Raw genomic sequence first — 27,081 nt, forward strand, 5'->3', positions numbered from 1 at the left:
TGAAAGTAAAATTTGACACATTGGCATCTCTCCGTGTCAGCCATTGTCACTGGCTTCAGCTGCCACTGTTAAGTATGCAGTCATTCATCCTTGGCAGGCACCATCCTTTACAGCACAGGAGGATGGTCTCTGGATGTTAATGCCACCGCACTCTGGGAGCAGCTGGCTATATCGAATTCAAGGCATGCAGATCGTCTTGGCCATTTTACTTAGCAGATGGGTAAGGCTTGATAGATTGAAGATTTAGTTTCCAAGTCAAGGGCCAAATGCTGCAGTGGGAGAGAAAAGTAAATTATATCACTATTCTGAGGGGAAAGGCTCAGGTAGTGTATCACAAAATTGTTGCCATTCATTTTCCTCTCACTCGCACAAAATGCATGTCATTTCACCTTTCAGTATAGCCGGCTATGGTGTTCTTCTTTGCTTTGAGATGCTTTGCAGTACTGTCTGTGAGCCCATTTAATGAGCTTGAAAGCAGTTGCTGCAAATTTATGACAGTTTAATAAGTGTAAATGCCAGATTTTTTTTTTTTCACTGGAAATGAGAGAGAAATTTGTATTTCACATCACTCAGACTGGAAGATTTTTCTTCTGTTCTTTTTTCCCCCACACTCTTTTCTTCAATCCAGTAGACCCATTTAAGTATATGTTTAACAGAAAAGCATATTTCTGACTTCTGAGCTGTTCAAGCTATTAGTATTCACCTACTTTTTTGCAGGGTACCAGTGATCATTAGAGAGCTTTGCTCCCTGGGCCTACTTGTGCATTGCTTGGAGGGAGGGTAACCTGGTTTTGGAGAGGCTCCCAAAGTAATAGGGAATGGAGGGAGTTGGAAGGAGTCTTTCCTTCTGGCCAGAGGTCTGTAAAGCTAGATCTGGGGTAGCTGTGTGGCCTTTTAACTGCCTCAGTGCTCAGTTGGAGGTTCCTCTGATTTTTTTATATTTATTATTTTTCCTTAAGTCATTGTAAACTCCAAATTTTTGCCTGACATTCTTTTTTCCTGCTTGATTGAACTGCTCCCAGCATTAAGGCAGGCTGCGGTTCGCTTACGAATTTAGCACACGTTTCAAATTGTATAACACGTGGTCACAGGTTTTTTATGAAATCAGAGACTTCAATACATTCTGGGTTTGTTCCATAACATAATCAGATGAGTGGTGAGCATCAGCCACTTAACAGGGCAAGAGTGATAGAGAATGTGAACTGTCTTTGTTGCTGGTTTGCTTTGTGGGTTTTTTTTTCCCCACGTGTTTGTTGTTTGGAGTTGTTTTTTTAATTTGCTTTTTAACTCACAGTGAACTCAGTACTGTGGCTTTCTATGGTAGTATCTTGCCCTGCAAAGTCTGTTCCCACATGCTGTGGCTTGGCACCATGCTAGCATCAGCAGTCCCCTGTCCGTCCTCTTGTCACACTCTTGCTCTGAGCATTCTCTGGGACTTTCATTATCCTGAGGAAGTGCCCAGCTCCTGGCCTGCTCCTGCTCCTGCCCTGCCAGCTCTGGGGGCACCAAGCAGGGGACAGCAGGTTGTGCTGCTGAAAGGTGTTAACGCTCTTGTCAATAGAGTTCGTGACTGATCAACCTTGTTGTTAACTGAAGAATGAATAATTTTTCAGTGCCCGCATTAGGTGCAGGAGCTGTAAGTAAATGCAGCCTGTCTAGGGTAATGATTTCCACCATGCCTTTGCTTGAAGAACGTCTCTGTTTTATGACTGCAGAATGGGGTCACTTGTACACGACCTTTTCCTACATTGCAAGTGCTTGTTTTATTCATTGCATTAACAGTGAGCTGTTCATTCTACCAGAATGACGTGTGCACCAGGTATTGGAGTCACCCAAAGGGTACGATAAACAAGGAGTCTGGGCTTCCTCATGTCATCTTCATCCCATATTTACCCTGTGGGGAGAGCTCTCAGCACAGGAAACTGCTTAATGATATTCCCGTGTTTATTTTTCCCTTGCACTTAGCATGAGAGTTACCCATTTATTTCTGCTAAAGAGGATTACAGGCATTGTTCAATTAAAAATGATGCAAGCAATTGTTATTTATTCTGTTTACTGCAGACCTACAGTGTTGGTTTTGAATGAATGCATCATCTTCAGGAAACAACAGTAGTAGTAGTGGTGCTGGGAGTATCTTAGGGCTATTTCAGGATGGTTTTCCATCCGTCCCATTAATCCCTGCAGTCCTTTAGAATCTATTCGTAAGATAATAAAAAATAAACTGTCTTAACAAAGTATATGTGAAAAAAAAATATTGGTGGTAGACTTGTTCTTTTTTTCCTTCTTTCTTTTTCCCTCGCCTTTCTTTTATGTCTCAGCTGTTTTCAGAGACAGGATTCTTGTATGGGGTGAATCTCTGATCTCAACCAGCATGGTAGCTCCAGGCCAGTTAAACCACAGTCATACAGCACTTGGGATAGAATCTGACATTCTGGGTTTCAAAAACCTGCTTTTTTTTGCTATGAACATAGATAGAAGAAAAGATACAGAAAAATGCAACAAAAAAAAAAAGAAAGAAAGAAAAGAAAAAGAAAAAGGAGAGGAAATCCAAGGAATGTTCTTTTCAGATCTTAAGGAAAAAAAGATGTAAGAAAAGTTTTGCTCTGAAGCCTGAGCCATTCCACAAAATAAGAAAACTTTCTAGCACTTTTCTAATGGCCTTGCCAAGATCCTGAAAAGGGTGAAGTGAGATGTGGGAGAACTGTGTGTAAGTAAAGGTTAAAAAAGGGAGAAAAGCATCTGCAAGGAAAACAAGATTATATCCCAAGCAAGTCTGAACTGCAGTCTCCCCAAGTGTCACTTGTTTGCCTGGGAGTCTTAGAGAAACGTGAGATCCCATACCCTCAGAGAAAACATGATTACAGATGCATGCAGCATATGCTTTCCCACCCCCAGAGAAGTAACGTGACTCTCGATTTCATGCTATGGGAGAGCACAACATATTTGCAGAGTATGTTATCCAAAAGATTGCTTAGATCTATACAGGCATACCACCTCAGCAGATTAAAGGGGTGCTGCCAAGGCTGAGGTTAGGAATTGATCTACTTTGACAGAAAATCCCAAAAGGAAGGATTTTAACCTTTAGGTTTCTTTCCATCTATTTGCTTTCTTTGAACTGATGGTAGCTGTCACGAGAGATAAAAACAAAGCAAACAAAATAAAACTCTGTACAACTTACAGTTAAACAACAATAAATGAAGCATTGTTCAGATCCACTGCTGCTTTTTCTTTTTTAGTGGTGGCTGTGGCTTGGAGAAACCTGAATAAATGGAAAAGATGCAAGAACGTGTCTTCCAACAGCTCTGCATTTTTAAAGTGTTTACTGTTGATTTGCCAGAAGCCAGACAGAACCTACAAAGTGGGTCATTGGGTTCAGTGTACTGTGATTATTATTTATACAGAGTCCAAAGTGTACAGAGCACCCCTTTGGGCATATAAAAGTTCATGCTTCAAAGAGCTTACAGCCTTCGGGCCTAATAATATTATTGCCAGTAACATCTAAGCTGTATATATTTCAAAGCTGCTGCTGCTGCTTTCATAATTTTAGTGCAGATCTTGCCCTACCTTATCGTTGTGAGTACTGAAGTACTGTGATGAGAAAAGGATCTTCAATTTCCATTTAAAACACCAAAAGAAAACAAACCTTTTTGTCTGGAAACAAGAACACGGGAATGTGTTGTGAGCACGGCAGAGTATTTCAAAGGCCAAATAAACAGAAGAAAGTTGGGGTGTGTTGATTTTGAGGCTTTTTTTGCTTGTTTGTTCTTCTTAATGCAGTTGGCTAAAAAGGTAATGACATTTCTAAGATTTATTATTAGCAGTGAGGGAAAAGAATGGGAAAAAACCATACTCACACTTTTTACAGTAACTCATTTTGGTATGTGCTGCAGTCAGTGCCGCCCTCGTCCTGCAGCCATGCTCCAAGCCAGTTCTGTGCTTCACACAGAGCACACATTCCCTGCTGGGCACAAGTTCCTCTCGTGGTTTTCTTCTTCTAGTTCCAATCCTTCCTTCACATGTTAAAATCCAGACAGAAAGTTGTTAATCTCTCTTTTTCCTCACGATGTGAAATCACGGGTAAGCAGGAAAGCACAGGAGCCCTTTTGCAGTTGATTTGTTTCCTCATTTGGAGCAATCTGCCCAAAAATGATCAGTGATGCTCAGGTTTATGATACTGACTGGGAGGAGAAAAAAAAAAGAAAACAAAAAAAAAGAAGCAGCACTGCATGAATGAGATACACACCGAATTTACTTTGCAGAAGTAAATTAGCAAGTACTTTAGGTAATGGGACACGTTCACAGAAATTTTAAGTTATTTCTTCAAAACATGCAAAAAGTTACAAAAATTTAAAAAAATGCATTACTGGATGTAAATGCCTCAGCAGTGTTGCAAGTAGATGAGTAGTAGCATGATGTCAGAGCCCAGCTCTTATGGCTGAGAGAGGTCCAGCATTACTGATGGCAGCAGTGGCATCAGATTTGTTCCTCTACTGGTGGACTCTTCCTCGATAATAACTTCTCTTGTTTTCCTCTAGGAAAGGAGAAGTAGCCAGAAAGACACTAGATCTCTGTTTTTAGGCTTTACTGGGTAATAATGTTGCTAATGTTTTAATGAATTCAGAGAATGCCTTCTTCTGGTTTAACCTTCCTTACTTCATTTTATTACACCATGTATCTTTGGCATTTGGTGAGGAGCCATTGTAAATGCGAGAACTAAGCAGCTTGTTAGATAACATCTTTTTTTCCTCTCTTTAGAAGATTAAACTGAGACTGTTCTGTCTGATGCCAGAATAGATGTAACCAATCCTGTATCCTTTGCATGTAGGTCAGTCAGAGGGACAATTCTGCACTGGATCCCATTATCCATGGGTTGAAGGGCGTCGTACATCATGGTAAGTAGCTGCTTAAACTTTCTTCTTGCTGGGAAGGGGAGAAGGGTAGGAATGTTGTCCTTAAAGGATCAGGTCACCCATAGGAGGACACAGTGAGCCTGCACATTCCTCATTCACTGATGTCTAATGGCATTACAGCCATTATTTGATTGGTAAAGACCAGAGCCATTTGTTACCTGAAAATGGGTTGGGGCTAACAGTAAACAATTTGTTTCTTTTCAGTCAGTGCTCTAGAATGCATAAGTTATCAATCAAAACCCACTACAATATATCATTCGTATTAGTACTTCACTCCTGCTATTTATCTTCAGTTTGCTCTAAAAATACTCCTCTCTGAAGTTTCTATTTGTTTATAAATTATTTGTCTTTCAAATTTAGGGAGCTGATAATGAAACAGAAAATTAACTATCTGTGAAAATTAATTAAACTTTGCAGCAGATGAACATCTTTCTAATGCTGACATAAATACGATCATTGGACTGTTCTGATGCATATAAACCTATTATCCTTGAACTTATAGCAGGTACTGAAATAAATATTAATATATTTTATACTTTTATAACCAGTTTTTACTTAGTAATTCTACTGAAGCCTTATCACAGGTAATGCATCATTAGCAACGACATCAAGATGCTCCAGTTCCAAAAGTACTCTTGTCAGGTTTTAATATAATGATTTGTAAAGTTTTAATAATCTCATTATCATTCAAAAGGCGTCTGCTGGAATGGTATTAAGGACTCTAATAAATCTCCGTCCCATCTATTGTGCTGCGATAAAACGTCTTTGCACCTTTTCAGAGCATTGTCTTTAGACATTAGCTAGTGCTGTAGAGCTTAACAAACATTTTTTTCTTCTGACTGCAAACCTAAAACTAGTTGACAGTGTTAGATTAAAACAAATAGGATTTTGGATTAATTGCTCTACTTTCAGAGTCATTTAACATTGCAACTGGGAACACTAATAAATCTAATGGAAGTGAAAAACAAGGGTTAAATGGTAACATACCATATAGTCATTCATTCTGAGAATTTTCTGTGGTTTCCTGTTCATAAATTGCAGTGTTCTGCTGTGAAATAAAGACAACACACATGACCAAAAAACTGTTGCTTTCCACAAAAATAGATGTTATTACCCAGCACACAGTGGGTAACAAAACAGGCTGGCAAAAGTAAAATAAGGACCAGTTGGACTGCAAAGATTTTTCAGTGGCTGTGTAATTTGACATTGAAGTCAAGCTGCCATTTAACTGGACCAAGATCTCTTCATAGCCACCTGCCTTCTATTTCAAGCCGCTCTAGCCTCCGCAAGCTCTGTGCTCTTTTAACCATCTCATCATTTTTTGTGCTGTCTCTTGCTCCTCACCACTGCCGCTGAAATAGCCAGTGGCAGATAATCACACCAATGCCTCCTAAAAGTATTCCGTTCCCAAAAATAATTGTTTGGGTAAGATGCGACACAGTCCCAAGGCTGTGATTCCCTGACCACATAATGATTAGTCTGCCTTGGCGCTGCCTACCTACAGCAAAATCTGGGTGGATAAAAGGCGTTTATTTTTGTTTTGCTCACAATGCACAGAAGGGTTATAATGTTTCAAGAAAAGGAAGTCGCTTGATATATTTCAATAGCTAGTTTCCTTTTAAAAACATTAAGGAAGAAAAAGAGGAAAATCTTGCTTTCCTTCCTGTTTCAAAGGCTCTGATTAAAGGCCTTTTTTAAGTCTCTTTTTGTGGGTAAAGTAAGAGAATTTCCTCCTACAAAGTACTTGCTCAAAGAAATGGTTCTCTTTAACTTAAATATTGATGGAGTTCTTCAGTAAAGAATTCTGATATCAAATCTCTCTTTTAATGTGATTATCTAGAGTAATAGTAAAGATATGAGCTTTTATTCCAGACATCTTATTTCTTTTCTTGATGTAATTTACCTATATCTTATGTGAGCACATTTCTATGAATTTATCTTAAAAGACTCTTCCTGTATTCCATTTGGCTGCATTCAACTGGGACGCTAGGGCAGCAATGGACTTTTTGGCTGGAAAACAGGGGGTTTTGAACAGTGGTTGAATCAAGCAAGGATTCAACAAAAGAAGTTGGAGAAAGGCAAAGTGGAACCCTTAAGTTTATTTGTGTTTTATAGTATTTCCATTCCCATGTTATTTTTAGGTGGTCATCACAATACAGAGGCACATCCCTATATTGTGGAAGTCAGGAATGCCTATGAATGCTGAGATAACTACCTTACTTTTAAATTAGACCGTGTTTATGTGTCCTATGGCTGGAGAGAATATCAGCCCCTTGGCATTGCTCCTGCCTTGTATCTTATTTCAACATGCCTATTTAAGTAAGATTTTCTTTTTTTCCATCTCTCTCCCTCTGACCAGTAGAGCATCCTTGCTGACTTAGGCTGAACAGTCACTCCTTCCTCCCAGCCATTTAGGAAACTGTACAAACTCAAATCATCGTTTCTCCAAGTGCCCTGCTAGAAGGACTATCCCTAGATGTGGACTCTGCACCATGAACTCCACTCTGTCCCTGTGATGGCAGCAGCTCAGATAACCCTCAGTTACATATAAGGATGCTACCAAGGAGATTGATCTCATTTTTCATTTTTCTTGCATAGCTTTTCAATTTTTCTATGAAATTCTGTATTTTCAAGTGCCCTTCCAGAGGTAAGGGGACAATTTAAGTGTCAGAGGGACTTTCTGCGAAAAGTGAAAGCATTTTTTGCTTGAAATTTCGTCAGGGATTTGAATTACTTACTAATTTGATGGAACATAAATAATTGCGCCCTTCACAGTGTCACCAGCTCGGTAACAATGACAGAGAAACGTACGCATAAAAATCAATACAGGCTTAGTCGCTACTCAGAGTTCACTTTATTTCCTCATCTCCAGGCATAATTTTCTAGAATCTTAATGTCACATCAAGCTTAGTTTTACATGAGCAACCATACAAAGTTTTCCTAGCTGGAAGGAAAACCACAGCGGTCACATACACCCGAACAATGTTTGGATCAGCGATAAGCTTTGGGGCTTGTCTCACATCCTCCCGCTGCACAGAACGTTCCCATCGCGCCGCTGCTCCCAAACTCCCGCGTCCGCCCTCGCAGAGCATTGTAAAGGCGCACGAACGATGAGGAGGCTCTTTTCAGAGCTGTCAGCTGCCTGTTGCTGATTTTAAAATTGCTTTCGGTTCTGTGCTCTGCCAAGAATTTGTCACACCTCCCGCCAGCCAGGGCCCTGCTGCTCTTGTGTTGCAGTCCTTGCCACAGGGCTGCCGATGGCCAACAGGAGCACACCGGCCTCACCGCGGTGGGGACGGAGCTCGGGCAGCATGGTGCATGTTTTGTGATGCCAGCATGACGGTGTCTTTCCACTGTAACCACTGGGGAGCTATTTCAGCTATTGAGATGTTGTTCTCATTGTGCAAGCTGGCAGAAAAGCCCCCAGCTGTGCTGGTGCTGCTGGGATGGAGGACCCCAGGTGAGAGCAGGCTGTTGAGTTAAGGACACATGGCCTGGTCCTGGTGCTATAGAGCTGCTTCTGTTTTTCTGCTGGTGTGCTCAGCTGGGTGCCCCGAGCCCTTCCCTGCCCCTCATCCTTCCTTTGTGGTGCTGAGAGGGCAGAGCTGCTGCTGTGCGAGGAGCCGGGGAGCTCCCAGGCCTCACTCAGAGAGTCCTTGTGGGAACTGGGAACATGAAGTACCAAGTTATGTCTTACACTGTTGATTTGCATTAAAATGGCTACAGAGGCTTTTATCTGCCTCACACTCCAGCAATATCCCAGAGGAGCACCAACAGGGTGGAGCTGCTAACACACCGACATCCCTTTCGCCCGCCTTCAGTGCCTTTGGCTTACCCTTTTTGGTAATGTTTTGTACATAAGCCTCTTAGAGATGGTTTTCCCTTGTTCTTACCAGCTGCCTGAAAGGCATTAAAACAAGTCTTCTCATTTCAGCTGTGGAGATGATGTCTGCTATGCTTTCTCCCAGTCTGAACCCAGGTGCTCTGCTCAGTCCCACTGCACCCCAGGCTCATGGCAAACCTTTCATGCTGATGGCAAGCATGTTCTGTCACACTGTCCTGTTTTCCCTGTCTGTCACCAAGAATCTACACGGATCAGCACAAAGTTATTAGCAAAACACAAATAAATTACCGCAGCAGAAAAGCTTCTATTAATGTCACAGAAATTGGGCTCTTATTCCCTTCCTTGTCAAAAGTGAGCAGCGAAAATCAAAGAGCAGCCAGATCAAAAGCTTAGGTACAAAGTGAATCGATGGCATCTGTTGCTTGTTTGTGAATGTGGGCTGGAGCGAGGGGTAGAGAGCAGCCTTTGTTTATTTAAAAGAGTGTTTGAAAATATACTTTCTTTTTTCCTCTGCTGTTGTATTACTATAGTGCTGAAACTTACACTAAGCATGGAGCAGGGTGTGAGCTTGAATCTCACTCAAGGTGGGCCAGAGATGTTCAGGCAGCTTGGTGGTGACTGTCAAAGTTTCAGGAACTGCTCAGGAGACCCTACCATAATAGAATAGAAACACAATTGCTTCAACAAGGAAAAAGAAGAGAGAATGAATACGTTGCACATCTCTCCAGCTGTCCTAGGCAAAAGGCAGCAAATAACCTGTTAAAATAAATCAGCACTAAAAGGAAGCGATCCAGACAGTGTTAGTTACCCTGTGGATCTATCACACCAGAAGGTATAATAACAAGAAAACAACATTAGCAGCGTGACAGGTTTTTTCTTTTGTTTTTAACTTTAACCATAACACTACCTGACAAGCTATTTGCATTCCGCACTGAAAATCAGGAAAAAAAGGCAGGGAAGAGGGCTGAGGGAAAGCTTTCATGGGACCTTGGCTTTTAAAGTAAAACTTCGAAGAAAGCAGAAACCCAATTTGGAACAATGAAGACCATCAAAGGAAGAGCAGTGTGATGTGAGAAGGAAATGTGGAGGAGCGTTTTCTGTTGTTTTTTTTTTCCCTTGGGGAGGATCTGGATATATTCTTTTGTTTTCTGATCTGTTCTTGTGTTCACAGCCAGAGTAGCTGTGCGAAAGGGGCCAGGACACAGTTACTGCGGAGCAGAGGCGAGGAGGAGGGAAGTGGGAAATGAAGATGAGAGCAGAGGTGATAAGTTCACACCTTTATGTAGGGCAGCTCCGCGCATAGCGGCAGGGGTCTGTATCATTTAGAGGAATAAATGATGGAAGTGTTAGAAATCTCTGGTCCTTCACCTGTCTGCTCTGTGGAAATCAGCGCTGGTTGTGGCTGAGCAGACCAGCAAGCTGACATATTATTAATACATTGCACAGAAAAACTAAGTTAAGCTGACGAAAGGAAGATTGTAGCAATAAGAACTCTAAAGTTAAGATGTGGCTGAATGTAGGTTGGTGATGAATGTCAACAAAGCACCTGCACTGGGGAGGAGCTGCAGGCTTTGCTGGTGGGTTTTGAGGATATTTGCTGAGGAAAGAGGGATGCCGAAGCCAGAGAAGGTGCAGTGTTGCTGAGGCTCAGGAGCAGATGTATGCCGCACACACTCGGGCTGCTCCTGCCTCACTTCACCCTGCCGGTGCCAGGCCTCAGCTTGCTTGAAGATCCTCTTCCTCTCCAAATTTCTCACTCAGTTACTGTTTCTTCCAGTCACTGGTGCGCATTCTGTATTTTTCAGTCTCTGTGTGCCTCGTAGCCCTGACTCCACGTGTAACTCTGCCGTGGGTTAGATTTTGTGAAACCTGGAGAATTCTCACCCTAGTGGAACAAGCTGCTATGCCAAAACCCTGCATTAGCAGTATGTAAGCATTAACGGTCCTGATTTTTATTTTTATTTTATTTCCGTGAAGACTTAAGATCCCTCCTCTCCAGCTAAACCTTTTCCTGTTGAACTGTTTCCACTTATAACTGTGTTATAAGAGAAGGAGGAAGAAAAGTTAAGCCCGTGTGTGACACCTGGCATGGAAATGTTCACGTTGGTTTCTTTTTTTCCATAAGAGACTTGCCTTTGTTTCTTTCCTCTCATTCTTTGTACCACCCCACTTGTCTCAGGTTAAATGAGACTGCAGCTCTCTAAGTAAGGAGTGTGTTATTATCTCATTCCCTTCCTCCCAGCAATGCTTTGCTTTGTGTGTCCTTATGCTTCTTTGCGTTGTTCAGCAGATGCTCTAGCTTTAAAAAAAAACAGAAATGAGAGTAATAGTTAAACAGTAAGCTACAAGAATTACACTGAGTACAAAGGACCATCAGAAACTGCTCTGCATGCTGGATTTACACAGCGAGTGCTCATTTGAAGATCTTTTCAGTTAAAGTAACATATAATATTTGTAATCTAATCTTGAACATCACCACAGCTAGTCTGATCCCTGTCTCTGGTGTGCAGCCTGCTTCATCTTGGAAGTTCTGGTTTGGTGGGTGTACGGCATGGTGTCCTTTGGATTATTTCTGTGTGTTCGTTTTTTAAATGTTTGAATGCAGAGGCTTTAGAATGACTTGGCTCATTAGGGTAAAAATGAAATTGGCAGTAACAGTGTTTAACAAATTTGGGAGATTTTCAAAGCTCTTCATATTGGTATTGCAGATTTCAGTTATTCAAAGTGTAGCTGGGTAACGTTTCCACCTATCAGGCACTGCACATACATTAATTTTGGAAATAAGCTCATTTTAAGATATTGTTTCCAATGCAGCCAAGTTCCTGTTTTCTTACAGAAAAGCACGATGAAAGTCCAAAGCATTCCATGAGATATAAATGGACTTGGCATGTAGCTATTTTCTTCTGATCTCCAATCCAAGTTCCTGTTAGATTTGAAAGGAGGTTTGATCACAGATAGTTGTGATGCTGTTTACCTGAATATCTCAAGAACATTTCTATTCCACAGTGATTCAGTTAAAATTCAGGGCTATCTTCTTCCAGCATTTCAGAGAATTTATTTTTAGCAAGTCAGTCCTTGAAGTCAAAACATTCAACTGATAGCTCTTGTAATATAGTATTTGTTGGCATCAGCTTCTGAAAACTGCAGTAGCTGGTGGGTATCTACCACCAGTATTGGTTTCAAGATCTGACTTTTCCTCTGCTGTGAAAACTATCGTGCACAGCTCAGCATTTGTTCGCATGCAGTGATGCTTTAACAAATCTGGAATGTAAATAGGTCAGCTCCTTAAAGCGTGCCTGCAGTTGCTGTGGCTTTGAGTCAGTCGTACAAAAAATGGCCCTTGGTCCCATGCAAAAAAAGTGGGGAGATTTACGAGCCCAAAGGATATACTGAGCACTACTGGCTGATGATAAAGAATTGAAGAAAATAAAGTGTGTTTCTTGTCTAATAAAGAAAAATAGTGTTGAAAGACTGCACCTGATGTTGTTGACACAGGTACGTTGCCATCCAGATATTATCTAGGGTTGTTTAGACCTGTATTTTTGTCTTCTGTTTTCACAGCTAAATTGGCTGAAGAGAGTTTGCATGTGTCACGTAAACATATGTTTCCTACTGTATTAGTGTAAAATAAAAACTCAAATGTAAGCTTTTCTGTTGGTTTGCAGACAAATGTGGAAGCAGAATATGCATTGTTTTTAAAGGAGAAAGACCAAAAGATGGACATGTGTCAGAAGACACAAGCTGACTGTTAATTGCATTTTGTGAATGTGAGAGTTGAAGCACCATTTTGTCCCTTTATGCTGTGGAATGCTCAGTAGTTTAAATATCATGTTGTCTTAATTGTCAACAGTGCATATGTGGCACTCGGTTAATTTTTCCTTGGGATGTATTAGAGTGAACATTTCTTTACGAGCTTGGTGCTGCCAATATCGACTCACCGGTTGTTAACTGCCAATGAAACTGGCTGTACGGATCAGAGGGGCAGCTCCGTGGTGTTCCTGGTGCTGCTCCTTTCCAGGCTGCCCAACATGGTGGTGGCTGCAGCAGCACTGTTAGTGCTGCTCTCAGAGGATGCTCTGCAATTTGAGGCTCTGTGGTTAGGGTCAGACCCCAGGGCTCTCATTTCCTACTTGTTTTCTGAGCTCTGGATGGAGCAGGGCAGGGAGCAGCAGAGACCATGGAAGTGTGGGGTTCTTCGTTGGCTCACAAGTGGGTTTTGCAGGATTCATTGCGCTGTTCGCAGGTTATTTACAGGTGAACACAGATGTTATCACTGATGTGTTTTATTGCTTTTGTCTGCCAGTTCTTTTCTTTGTACCTGTCAACAAGCACTAGATTGTTTTTGTTGGTGTTTTTTTTTTTTTAAATTCTCCTCACATAGAAGGTTGTGTGGTTCCCAGCCTTGTCTGGCTTCTTCCCTCTATGAACTTCTCACCCTGCCCAGTCTGCTCCTAGCTGTCTGGGCAAAATCCCTGCCTGTCCCAACAGAGAAAAGGAAACAGGAGCTGCTCATGTAAGGCACTGACAAAAGTGGGTATTTTTTCCAACTTTGCAGTTAGTAGGAATGCTATATATACCCATATACACGTATGTAAGTATGTGTGAACAACATGTTTCTAACTATGTTCAGCGAACACTGTGGTGTGGCTTGTAGGTGATTCTTTTTACAGATTAACCAACAATCATAAGCAATTTGAGGCTGGAATGTGAAGTGACTTGATTTTCAAATCTCATTTCAAAACTGTCTCAGGCTTTCAGGAACACAACTTCATGGCATTTCCTGTTTTCATGCTGTATGGAAGAAAGAGTCCTGAGTTTCTAAGTCACTTTTTTTGGAAGCTTGGCATGAAGATGTTTGTGACTCCGGGTTCTAAAGCTGCTCTATGCATCTAGGTGGAAGAGATAGTAATTAATGATCTGTTTTCAAATGTGCTGGGTTATTAAACCATAAACAATTGATTATCATCTATTTTAAAAGTCACGGTAATCCAATTATAGGTGTTTTTTATTTTAATCTTTGGAATTCATTAACAATAACCTACAGCATTGCTCGTAGCCATGAAAAATGAGAGTACACCCTGTCCTACTTAAAGCTGTGCTTCAGCAAAGCTATGTTTTCCTCAAGAAATATCCTCCCTCATAGCTGACTATGAGGTGCCAAATGCTTAGGAAAAAAAATCTACCTAATTGATAACTAAAATTTAATCATAGTCGGATACTTCCAGTTTGCATTCAAATAAGATATTTCTCTGTCTAAATAAGCTTCCCGTGGTTGATTATTCATATTGTAGTTCAAAATGTTTAAAAATGAAAGACAGAGTTGGATGAAATGTAGACTACTTAATACAGTGTGTATTTAATATAAAAGTCATGCATTATTCATTTTTGCAATTTGAATAACTTTGAATTTAGCATCCCTGTTCTTCATCTTTTCCTTTGATGAACAATTAATTATTAAAATATAATATTGTCAGCATATGGCATAAAAATCCTTGAGAGTGTAAAATGAGCCTCGTTCTCCTGTCACCCTTTGATAAAGGGATACTCTGCATTCTTGCTTTTCCAGAGAATGTTTGTCCAGCATCTCAGATATTTCCATCGTTCTAAATAAAAGTTTATCCAAGTTAAAATTAGCTAAATTGTTAATTATAGCCAAAGCGTTATTTCAAAAATCTTCCAATAAACAGGGATGCAAGGGGAAGGCTCTTTTCAAAATGTGCCTGTACATCTCCCATCTATTTCATTTATAGTCATTGACTGTTAGCACAAAAAGGATGTTTGCATGTTCAAATACTTTCGGATTCATAGCCACTCTGCACCCACTCTGTGCTCAGCTTCCATAGAGAGAGCTTCTGAAATACAAAACATTTCATTTTGCTGTGAAGCTGCATCTGTGCTGAAGTTTGAAAATCAAATCCTCTGACTGAGTTTGCAATTTTTCAGACCAGTTTTTCCTGTATAAAAATAAACCAAATGCGTTTTTAATTGGAAATCAAATTAAATGCGACCTTTTGCTGTGATTATGATTTCTTGATTAGTTCTCTTTGAACTTTGGCCAATCATGTATATTTTACTATTTATTACCTGAACACACACTTCTCTGAAGGTGTGCTGTGAGAAGATGTTTTATTCTTTGCTTGCTTCCTTTTTGAGAGTGCAGAAGTTGTTGGTACCTGCTTGAATTAGAAGAAATGGTTAATGAAGATATTGCAGTATTCTGTTACTAAATGGTATACTTTGACTTTTATAGAATTACTCATTTTGGAACTTTGCAAACTAGTTGATAATATGCAGAAGAATAGAAGATCATAGAATCATAGAATGGCTTGGGTTGGAAGGGACCTCAAAGAGCATCCAGTTCCAACCTTGCTGCCATATGGGCAGGATTGCTACCCAGTAAATCAGGCACTAGATCAGGTCAGCTGCCCAGCAGGTCCGACAAGGTGGAAAGTTGCTGCAACGTGAATGCTGGCTTTTGTTTGAAAGCACTAAGAATATAGAAAGTGAGGAGTAGAGATGTATGGGAGAGCCTCACGTGTCAGTATGCCCTGAGGCAGTGAACACCTTTGCACAGATTGAGAGGGAGTGAGTCAGCATAAAGTGCGGAGGATAAATGCAAAGGGATGGCAAGGAAATTGTCTTGCCTGCAGCTGTTCCCTCCTTTCATTTATTTATTTATCTTCACATGGTTAAATACCACCAGCTTGCTACTGTTACTGGAAGGAGCTCATCCCTCAGCCTGCTGGACTACACAAGTTGTTTCTTGGATTAGAGGGTAGAGCATTTTTACCTCTGAAATGTTCTTATGGTGTTGTGCTGACTGCATCCAGCCTTGACTGCAAGGAGTGGGACCCCCAGGGCCCAGCTTTGTCCCAGTAGGGTTTTGGCATTCCTTCACCTCCATCAAGCTGAAGAGCAATTCACAGAGTGCTGAAACCACTGAATACAGTGTTATTTCAGTGCTTGCATAAAACATGGAGGTAGCAAAGGCTTTTCACACCTGCATACGGTCTGAATAGGAGTGTATAGGATTGACTGGCATTCTGGCTGCTCTTTTAATAATCAACATATCGGCTCTTATGGGATGCTCCTGATAGGCTGTTTCTATCTTTCATTACATATATATGATAAAATATGTTGTTGCCCTTACACTTTCCTAGGCTGCCTATCAACGTGATGCCTGTTTTAAAGACATGTTAAAAAAAAAGAAAAAAGAAAAAAAGAAAAAAAAGTGTAATTTTGCTTGTCAAACTCCCCCACAGAGAAAGAGACCTTCCTGGATCCCTTTGTGCTGAGGGACCTGCTGCCAACATCACTGGGGAGTTACTACCGCTATACAGGTTCCCTGACCACTCCTCCCTGCAGTGAGATCGTGGAGTGGATCGTTTTCCGGAAGCCCGTTCCCATTTCTTACCATCAGGTATGTTTAATACATCGGTGACATCTCTTAGAATCATAGGGGTTGGAAGGGACCTCTGAAGATCACCGAATCCAACCCCCTGCTGAAAGCAGGTTCTCGATTTACCCTCTTTAACGTGGTGATTTCAAACCCCGTGTTTTAATGCTGTGAACAAAAAATTTCTGCTGACGTAACGGGAAGTGTTGGTGAATTATTTTTTTTGTAATACTGTTTCTGGGCAAGAGCCATCAGTCTTAAGGAGACAGCATAACGTGAAACCTAGTTTCCTCTCAGTGATTTATTTGGTATTGTTTTTGTTAAGATTAAATTAAGCTGTGGTGTAAATATTTACGTGGTGCTCTTTTTTATTCTTTTTAATTGAAACTTTCTTTTCAAAGTAAAGTGAATTATTTCAGTTCTGCTCAGATTTAGTAATTTGAACTAATTACATTAGAAAAGACATGTTTCCATTAATTCTCCATGCTTAACTGTTTTTGCAACACAGTAAAGCTGCCATTATGTGCTTAGAGAACTGGTACACAAATCTTTAAAATTAGCACACAGCAGCTTTTAATGCAGATAGACCCCGTGTCTGAGATTGGTCTGGAGAAGAATGCTTCCAATAAAGTAATGGATAAATATACTGCAATGTTTACCAGTTAAGTGTATTTTTGATGTTTTAAGATTGTTGTCCTTAGAAAGCCAGCCTGCTGAAATTAGTCTTTCATTCATCTAGCTTAAGCCACTGAAAACAAAGCTTTTCAATACACTAATTCTGTAAAACCTAAGTGAGTGGCTCAGCGAGTGGTCATGACTGAAAGGTGTTGGGTCTCAGAGATTTCAAAAGGGTGGAAGGTGGTTGCTGTGCCCCTGCTCCAGGCTTTTCTTCGTGTTTCTTAGGTCCTATTGCTTCTCCTGTGGACCCTTCCACGCTTTTTTAAAGTGCCACGTTCAAAACAGGTCTCAGTGCTTCAGCTGGGGACCATGAGACGTGCAGATTTGTGTGTTGAGCTGCCTGTGCTGGCATTACTTTGCCTTTTTCACAATGGCACAACATTATTGATGGCTGACAGGAACCCTCTTGCAAATGCCTTCTCCAGAGCTCTCTCTAGCAGTGCTGCTGAGTGAGCATCGTGTGGTCATGCAGGCAAAGCGTGGGACTTTCTGCACGTAGGCCCAGTTGAATCAGACCCTTTGTCTTTTTCAGGCTGTTTCTCTGATTGTCAGGATCATTTTGAATTCTGTTCTTGCCTGCAGGATACTTGCAATCCCATGTAGCTTTTCACTGCATCAGTAACTTTACTGTTTACTATTGGGTGGCTGCGAGGCCTGACCCGCACTCAGGTTTATACCCTGTGTACACCCCTGTGTGCAGGTGGGGTGGGTCATGGGTCATGCACTTCTTTCTTCTGTTTCAGTTTTAACAAATGCAAATAAACTGTGAAATGCTAGCAAGCCCTACGATGGTATAAAGGTGCTTTATCCTGGCATAGTTTCTTTCCTGTGCAGTATGATGGTAACGGTGCCAAGTCAAGCCTTTACAATTTGGCCTTGCACTGCTTTTTGCATGCGTGTGTGGTTGAAGGGCTGGGTATTCTGTGTGGAGACAGGCTTTCGTTGATACTACAACACATGTGGAATAAATAATAGCATTCTACCCCTTGGCAGCTCTGGGGATGGGTGTATTTTAAGAGCCTGCCATTGCCATGATTATTATTTGTTCCTCTAACAGAAACAGTGCAGTATAATCCATTGCCACAGTTTAACCTTCTTTATCACAAACCCCATGAAACAGTCTGTAATCCCAGAGGAGGAAAGTGATATTGTTTAAGCTTTGTTGCTGTTCCAATTAAATCCTTGCTTTTGTGCAAAATACCTTGCTGTAAAAAGGACAGTTCTGAAGTGGTCCATTTGTAGAGGCTTCTCTATTTTATTCTCGGTGCTCCATCATCATCATCTCTCCCGATAATTAGACAACAAAACAGGACAAGCCGTGTCACCCTGCAGATGCATTGTAAAGCTAAGTGCATTCAGTGACCCAAAGCACAGCATTATCTCTCATAATGCATACCTCAGAGTATCTCATTGTGCTTATAACAGTTTTAGTATTTTTAATTACCACTTTTATATCCAGCCCTTAGAACACTGTGCGCATCAGGCTTTAATGGTTTGTAATTACATGACTTGGAATTTTAGATCAGGTTTCTCTGTATCTACAGCACTCTTAGAGCGGCTTTTGATTCCTTCTTCTGAGCAGGAGCTCTTGTACTCCTTGAAGAGCATGAGTGTAGCTCCTTGACTGTAGATCTTTTCTTTCTTTTCCCTGGCAGCTATAGATCAATTAATTTCTCATTTTCAGTAGATAATATTTTTATAGTAAAAATGAAGTTGAAATGACTTATATATACTCCAACACATAAAAAGGGGAAGGTTAAAAATCATATTTGAACTGGCAGTTGTTAAAATGCAATTATACCTCCCCAAGGTAGCATGGCAGAAGAAAATATTTTAAAAGTTCTCATTGAAAGTTTAAAAATTCAATTAATGTCATGAAAGCGTAAGCCTTGACTTGACAAGCAGCAGTTGCTATCCAGTTCACGAACTTCTACAGAGTAACTTCAAGACCTATTAGTTTCCTTCATCAGAACTGGTTCTTGAGCATGGAGTGGAAAACATAAGTAAACATTTACAGAATTATGGTCACTGCCTCCTTGGAAGGTCATAGAGGAGCATAGGGCTTAGCAAGATCGTCTGGTTTCCTTCTCAAGACAAAAGTGTAAGATAATCCTTTCACCTCACCCATCTATCAATGCTTTTTAGTACTTTATACTAATAACTAGCAAGGAGTTTTCAAGATTTTTTTGACATCTTTCTCTTAAGGATCAGAGAGAAAATTACAGCAGAGAGCTTGGGAATATGACATTCACCTCAGATGCAGAAGTACAATCCCAATCCCACCATCAGTGCATGCACTGGAGGCTCAAAGCAGTACCTGGGTCCCCTGCCTGAGATGGAGCCGGCCACCAGCTGTCACCTTCCTGCTGGCTGCCCACTCTCCCTGTGCATTGGGCTCCCTGCTTGTTCAGTAAGAGCAGTTGTCCTCGGGGAAGCTGCTGCTGACAATGTACAAGGATGTGCTGTTATCTTGGAAGTGCCTGCCCATTATGAGACTCATTTCCCTTGTATTGGGTGTTGGTGCAGAGCAGCCGACTGAGGATCTGCGCACTGAGGTCCATCCTTTCTCCCTCCTGCTGTCCACGTACTGCTCACTGTGATAACATTCCCATATATTTCTCCATTAGCCAGTCTAGCACACATCCTCATTCCAGGGAGACTGACTTTTGAAATGAAAAGTGTGAAAATTGACTCCACTTGCCCGTGGGGGTTGGATAAGTTTTACATATTTCAGCCCAGTAACAAGGATCATCCAGCCCAGCAGAACTGGCCAGCTGGACAGCAGTAGCAGAAAGAAGTTTCTGTTTACTGGTTTGAAGGGAAATTAAATATTGACAGTGAGCGCCTCTTGATTCAGTGGAGTATCCTTAGCTGTTGTTTCGCACCATCTTTGGATTATTTTTATCAGTACCATCAGCTGAGGCTACAGTGATAATTTTTCCCACTTAGAAGTTTCAAGACTATTAGGCTTTATTCCATACTTTTAGAACAAAAGCACTTAATGAAAAGGGTGTTGTGTTCACAGCGACCTGTCTTTAAACCATGAGCGTAATCCAAGTCCTTTTTAAAGTCTTGGGCCAGATTCTGTACTCTCCAAATCTGTACTATCAATATATGTTAATGATGTTGATGTAAACAATATCAGCAGTGAATCTTTCTCTGCTCTGTCTTGCTCAGCCTTTCCAGCAGTGACATAACTAATTCTAGTTCTTGACCTGAATGATAACAAGCTATTAGTAAATGCTATACTGACCTTGATAGCTGTGAGAACAACAGTAGCTGAAAATATTTTCATCTTAATTTGCTAGAAATTTTGTTCTAAAGAAATGCTGAGATCCAAAGTAACAGAAAAGTTTTCCAATTACAGTTCTTCCTTCCAGGTTAATACATTTTATTAGAAATAGCTCAAATCTGAATACAGCTGACAAAACTTACTCCCAGAGGAATACATACTAACTGTGCCCATTCTGTGTTATGTTATAATTTCTCACCCCGTTGCAGATATCAGAGGGAGCAGTGACTGGTAGGGAAGTCAGGATGCTCAAAGCTGAGAGTCTTGAGGTTGTTCCACTCATGGGTCAGTCAGCTCGGGATTTGGTGTTCATCCCATAAGGGGTAAGGTAACATCATCATCTCCTGGAAAGAGCTCTTGGGATGGAAACGTTTTTGGCATGATACTGCAAAACAAAGCAATGCCAACAGTGAGAAGGCTTGGCAGGGCTGTCACACACTCACACTCCTTCCAGACAACAGATCTAAGGGCAAATGTTTCCTTGCCCATGACAGACAGCCATGAGTTGCTCAAAGGTCTTCTCTTCTGTTGGGCAGGATAAGTCCTGTGCTGAGATAAGGAGGTTGGCAGTGATTTCAGTGGGCAGCCTGACTTCCCGCAGGGTTTATCAGTCTTGGCATCGACACTTCCTGCCATTCTACTCTCTTATCAGCCATCCAGATTTCACCACATTGTTTTCTAATTAATATCCTTTCTCTCCCCCTCCTTGATGGTCAGCTGGAAGCTTTCTATTCCATATTCACCACCGAGCAACAAGACCACGTCAAGTCTGTGGAGTACCTGAGGAATAACTTCCGACCGCAGCAAAGACTGAACAACAGGAAGGTGTCTAAGTCTGCTGTGAAGGATGCATGGAGCCAAGATATGACAGACATCTTGGAAAATCCACTGGGCACAGAAGCTTCCAAAGGTAGATTACGCTTATAAATTTTGCATTTGACTAATGAGAGATTTTTTTTTTGTCAACTTTGTCATTAAATTGTGTTGAGGATAGACGTGAGCTGCCAAAGAAATAATGCAGCGTATGCAGGTGTTTTCTACTGGTGTTTGTCAGCAAATGAACTAACCTTATGCCTGCCTGCAGTTACTTGTGAAGCTCATTGTCATGAGGTACCATGTAGATAAAGCCCCAAATATGCAAGTCCTAAACAGTCAGTGTCCCTGTTCTGCCAACTGTAGGGCCTTAGAGATGCCTGACAACAGGAAATGCTAAGGAAAAGGCTCGTAGGTAAAAGTTTAGCCCCATGAGCACTGACTCATTGGCTGTTTGAGTGGAAAATGGGGTATCCAGATGTGGTTATGATTTTCACTTCTTACAAGAAAAAGAGTTCTGAAGAAACACCATCCTTTTAATCAAAAGTTTATATCAACCTTTAGGTAATGGTGACTAGGAGAAGAAAAAAAATCTCTTCCTTATAGACAGATTTCATAATATCTTGCTGAACTGTTTCGTGTGCCTTTTTGTAGAGCAGCTGGTGCTTACTTCTGTCAGACACTGGCTAATGAGCAGGCTGGAGGGGGCAGGAGGGAGGCTGCAGTTGTTGCATTGGCACAGACAGCCTTGGCTAGAGGAACACATAAAAAATTCTGAGAGAAATGTGTGCGGGATAAAATAAGACTAGAAATAAACATCATTTACTGCCTTTATTTGCCTTTATTTTATTGACTGCTGTTATTTATAGGTAGGAGAAATGACATGTAGTTCCCAGTCTTCAGTCTCAAGAAGTGCACGGTGCTTAACCAGTCCCGAGTAAAGTTAAAGGACAGGGGGCAGTTTGCCAGAAGGAAATAGCTAAGCAGATTTACAAGCTGCCCTTGCGTACCTGGCATTTTCACCTGGCCAGGCCCATAGAGCGTAGTTTTCAGATGTGAATCATGAAAACAGCTGTGTTCAGCAGCCTCACCTTCCCACAAGAGTGCTGAAAGAGTGTATTTCTCAGGGCTCATTATTCCGTGAGCGTGCTTATTTTTATATATATAATATACACGTACACAAACCCCATTTACATTAAAGGCAGCCTTGGGATGGAGAATTTACATCAGAAGTGAGAAGGAGATCTTGGGATTGAAGAGACCCTGCTACGCTCTGATGCTCTGGTCTGCAGTTTTCAATCAGTGTTTTAACAGCAACATGTGTCAATATTTATTTCTTCAGTTATATCCTGTGTAATATTACTTGCCCAGAACAGTGATGAAAGTTAATAGGTTACGTTATGTTAAAAGCGACAAAACTATCTAGTTATTATTTTGAGTGCAGCCAAGGTACTGCTGGTATGCATGGAATAATATTCAAGATTTTATTGTTTTGGCTGTATGCCCAAATATTCCTTTCCTCACTGCAAGGTTTTTAAGATTATAAAAATGTTTTAGGCGATTTTTACCCCACATGGTAAATGAATGAAACCCAAGTATGGGCATTATGAATGCTAAGGTCTGTAGTTAATGGGGTCACCTTGAACTTGAAAGGATTGATTTTGAAGGGGCACTTGAACTAACTGGAATGATTCTCGCTGATTTTGCTCCTTATGGACTCTTACAACTCAGATTCAGCCAATTGCATGTGGCTTAGTTAACATGATGCAAGCCAGCTCACTGGATCAAGAGAGCTGCATAAAGATGGATCTATCCTCAGATAGTTTGGTGCCTTGGTGCCTAACATCTGACGTGCCTGGAGACTGGTTTCCTGAGAAAGTGCTCCTTGCGTCCTCTCCCAGCATTTCCAGGTCCTGTAATCTCTGTACTTGAGCTTACATCATGCTTCTTAGAGACTCAGGTAGGGAGTTACTATCCCCCTTCCTGTGATCTGACAACATCCAGTGTGCCATCTAATGGCAGGGATGATGCTAATGTCAGTGATTTCTTTTTCCCTTGAGCTTTTGTTATAGGGAGCTAATGGCTGGGCAGCCAGTCTTTTTGTACTGGCTCTGTCAACTTGTCACTTTTTGGGCTATGCGCACACCAAGGGACACTGAAAATAGGTGTATTTTTTTTCATGAATTTAAAAATAAATAGATTGCTGCAGTGTTACTAACACAAAATGAATTGTTGCGTATTCTCCAAAGGTTACAGACATGAGTTATAGCTGTTCTAGAGATATAACAACGTGGATGTCTCTGGCCCCTTCTTTGACAAAGGTGAACAGTGATGATGTGCCTGGACCACTGCACATTCTGAACTACTGACATATAAATAAAATGAGTTGAAGTCGTAATACTTGAGTGAAAGCAAAACCTATTGTTTATTCAGCTAGTAAATACAGTACCTCTTTATACAATGTCATTCATGCAAAAGTACCAAGAAGCTGAATACAGAGTGCTGCTCAGTCAGACAGTCTAGCATACAAATATAAGAGCGTGGGGTTAGCATAACAAATTTATTTTATGCAGAATCTTCTGCACATCTCACAGTTGCGTCTCAATGCTTTCCACATTGCGTTTAGCAATGTGACCAATGGCTGTCACATGTTACCTCCTCTATACTCTCCTGGGCTTAAGTTTGTATGTTGTAGAAGAGGACAAGGTCATGAAAATGTGTCTTTTACTTCCTGCAAGGTAGTATGGTTTGTGATGGTCTTCAGCTCTGGAGGGGAAGTGTGGATTTGTTTGTCGGTGTGAATTTTTGCAATTTGTTTCTTCTGTCACACACTATTAAGTCTGTGGGCAGTAGTGCTAATCTAGAAAACAGTATAGTGTTTGTTATGTAAGCCTTTCTTAGTTTGGAGGAAAATGTGCCCAGAACAATTTGCATAATGTTCAGAATAATTTTCAGAATTCCCTGGTGCATAGCAAGCTTCAGATCAGTGCAAAGCAGCGAGGCTTTGCAGTTGTCCATTGATAAACGTGAGATCCTGAACACTTTGGCAGCAAATGGGAATGTTTTTTCCTTGCTATCAAAGCCATCTCAGGTCATAGAACAGGCTCCAGTGAATTTGGGTCCAGTCTGTTAGCTAAATGTGAATGTTGCATCTTTTCTTTTGTAGTTACTCTCCTTTTCCTCTTATTATTTAATTTTAAAGAGGCATCAAAGGGGGGATGGCACTGTTTACAACAACCAGAATATAAGATGGCAAAAATATTGTAGTTAACTTGAAACAGTGTAGAGGACTGATTTTTTGGTTGACGGTGGAAACTCCAGCTTTCCTTTTGTGTTAGTTTTTAGTAGGAAGAGTTTTCTTTGGTTCTGTTATCTCATTCCTTCCTCCTGTTTCCCAAAGCCAATTCTAAAAGCCTACACATAAGATCTCTGCTAAATCAGAGCCTGTGAACTGAACTTAGTTCTGAAGTTGACCCTAGAGCTGTTTTAAGAAACCATACAGACTGCCTTTAAGTGTATTTCTGAAATACACCATTCAAGATATGCACAGTACAGCTATATAATAATAACAGCTGGTGGATAGATAATAAACCATCATACCAGAGGACTCATCAGTGTTACACTACCATTTAATATAAAGTTTTGCAAATTTTGAGGTTCTCTGTACAGACATACTAAACCATGAGTGTATTTGTAAAATATTCACCAGATACTGTGAATAACAGCCAGTGGCAGTGCTTGAATTTTTGCAAATAAATATGTCTGTTAAAATTTTCTCCATTCTTATCAGTTCCATCCTCTGTGGCTCAGAATTGTATCCTTCATGAATTGTGCTCATGGCTTTTCATAGGCAGCTTTCAGACAGTTACTGCTAATTATTTGTCAGATTCGTGGTGTACATCGCCCTGGGTAGACAGAGTTCTTACATAAAAGTCTGTCCTGTTCAAGGAGCTGATCCTGCATATTCTTTGGTACTCTCTTATGTTGTCCCATGAAGGAGAGAGATATTAGATATTTACAAAACCTTACCTGCTTCAGTTAGATGGAGGTAGGGAAGCTCAGGAGAAAAAGGTGTTTCATTTCCTTGTTTCAGGATGTACCCCATGTGCAACAATATTTGCCCATTTTATTTTGCTGCTAATTAGGACCATCAAGTGTTGGTTCTTCTCTTTATGTTTTTTAACTCTGAAAGAAAAAAACCTTTAACCTTTCTGTCTCATTAAACGTGCTGCAAGCCTCCCAACACTTAAACAAGCATCCCATGTGAGGGGCTCTTGACATCAGAGTTTTCTTTCACAGATGCCTGATTACTTCCCCAAAGGTGTCTGATTACTCCTTGCTGGAGTCTCAAATGATGCTGTTTCCCATCAGTGGGAATTCGCCTTAGAGTACCATCTTTAATTATGATCCTAGGCTAAGTTAAATAATAAGCAGTCATAAATTCACTCTAGTAAAACTTAGCTTGGAACTCCAACAGCTGGGACGTTTCTCTAGTAATGTGCAGGTGATCATTTTCCTTAGTGCTCTTTGTAAGCTGTAGTGATGCCATTTGGAAGTCATTGTAACCTAATGCCACTAAAACCACACAGAAGGTACTTGGATTTTCCCTCCCCCGTGCTTTGCACTGGAGGCATTGCTCCTGCTATCAATCTGCAGTCGAAGATACAGCACTGCTTGAGCAAAACAGTTCAGTTCCTATGCACTACTTCACAGCTTCTGACATTGGAAAAGAAACCGAGGCTTCCTGTGAATGTATTGTGTTTTTGGCATGGTATCATTGTGTTGGAGAATCATAGAGTCATAGAACCATTAAGGCTGAAAAAGATCTCTAAGACAACCAAGTCCAACCATGAACCCACCCCCACTATACCCACTGACCACATCCCTCAGAGCCACATCTCCATGGTTCTACCTGCAGGGCAGTGACTCCATCACTTCCGTGGGCAGCCTGTGCCTGTGCATCATCACTCTTTTGGAGAAGAAATTGTTTCTAATATCTAACCTGAACTCTCGTGCAACTTAAGTTTATTACTTCTTATCCTATTGCTAGTTAGAGTGCGTCTCCACTGCAGCATTATCTAAAGTCTTAAGTTCTGCTGGAGATAAAGCGCAGTGCAGTGACATCGTCATTCTGAGACAGATAGTTTAGAGCTCTGATGGCAGTATTTCTCATTGAGAACAAGTTATTTGCCTCATTTAGAGCCTTTGTTATTACTCCCAGTAATTTGTTTTTGCTTTCTAAATGCACATGTTTTATGAGAACTTCCTCAAAAAAACTTCATGGTCTCTTCATGCCCTCAGGTTCTCTCTAGGATTAACAGAAAGGGGATTAACAGACAAGTTCTACTCCTTCTGAATGTATATACTTTATTCAAACCTAAATGGCCATGAAATATTGTATAGCATAACTGTAATCTCCTCTCTGAAACAACAGCATTGTAAATGTAAATTTAAAATAACATAGATTATTGACATCCTAAGATGGAACTGCTAAAGCAAAATGATACTCTTCATTTTCTTTAAGTATGTTAGGGGAAATGCAAATGAGCAAGAACATTTTTAGTTAATTTATGATATGTTTACCACTTGATTGTTCTTGCACTTTAGAAGAATCAGTCTTACAGGTTGATTTCCTCATAGCTTAACTTCTTCCCCCTTTCCTTGGATGACTGGATTTTTCACAGAATCACAGAATTGTAGGGGTTGGAAGGGACCTCTAGAGATCATCGAGACCAACCCCCCTGCCAAAGCAGCTTCCCTACACCAGGTCGCACAGGTAGGCGTCCAGGCGAGACTTGAATATCTCTAGAGAAGGAGACTCCACAACCTCCCTGGGCAGCCTGTTCCAGTGCTCCGTCACCCTCACCGTGAAGAAGTTCTTACGCACATTCGTGCGAAACTTCCTGTGCTGCAGCTTATGTCCATTTCCCCTCGTCCTGTCTCCACGTACCACTGAAAAGAGCCTGGCCTCACCACTATGGCCGCCACACCTCAGATATTTATAAACCTGGATCAGGTCCCCTCTCAGTCTTCTTTTCTCAAGGCTAAACAGACCCAGTTCACTTAGCCTTTCTTCATAGGGGAGATGCTCCAGGCCCTTCACCATCTTTGTGGCCCTCCGCTGGACTCTTTCCAAGAGATCCCTGTC

General features: G+C 41.0%; 1 protein-coding gene across 1 annotated transcript in view; it reads left to right on the forward strand.

The window, feature by feature from the left end:
• Positions 1 to 27,081, forward strand: part of PTPRG (protein tyrosine phosphatase receptor type G) — a 301,167-nt gene that overhangs the window by 190,143 nt on the left and 83,943 nt on the right. The window contains exons 6-8 of the mRNA XM_031555513.1: positions 4,826 to 4,892; positions 16,017 to 16,174; positions 20,838 to 21,030. Coding sequence (XP_031411373.1) covers positions 4,826 to 4,892; positions 16,017 to 16,174; positions 20,838 to 21,030 — 418 coding nt within the window. The remainder of the gene's footprint in view (positions 1 to 4,825; positions 4,893 to 16,016; positions 16,175 to 20,837; positions 21,031 to 27,081) is intronic.

This window comes from Meleagris gallopavo, chromosome 14 (genome assembly GCF_000146605.3).
Source record: "Meleagris gallopavo isolate NT-WF06-2002-E0010 breed Aviagen turkey brand Nicholas breeding stock chromosome 14, Turkey_5.1, whole genome shotgun sequence".
In the NCBI taxonomy this organism is placed as follows: Eukaryota; Metazoa; Chordata; class Aves; order Galliformes; family Phasianidae; genus Meleagris; species Meleagris gallopavo.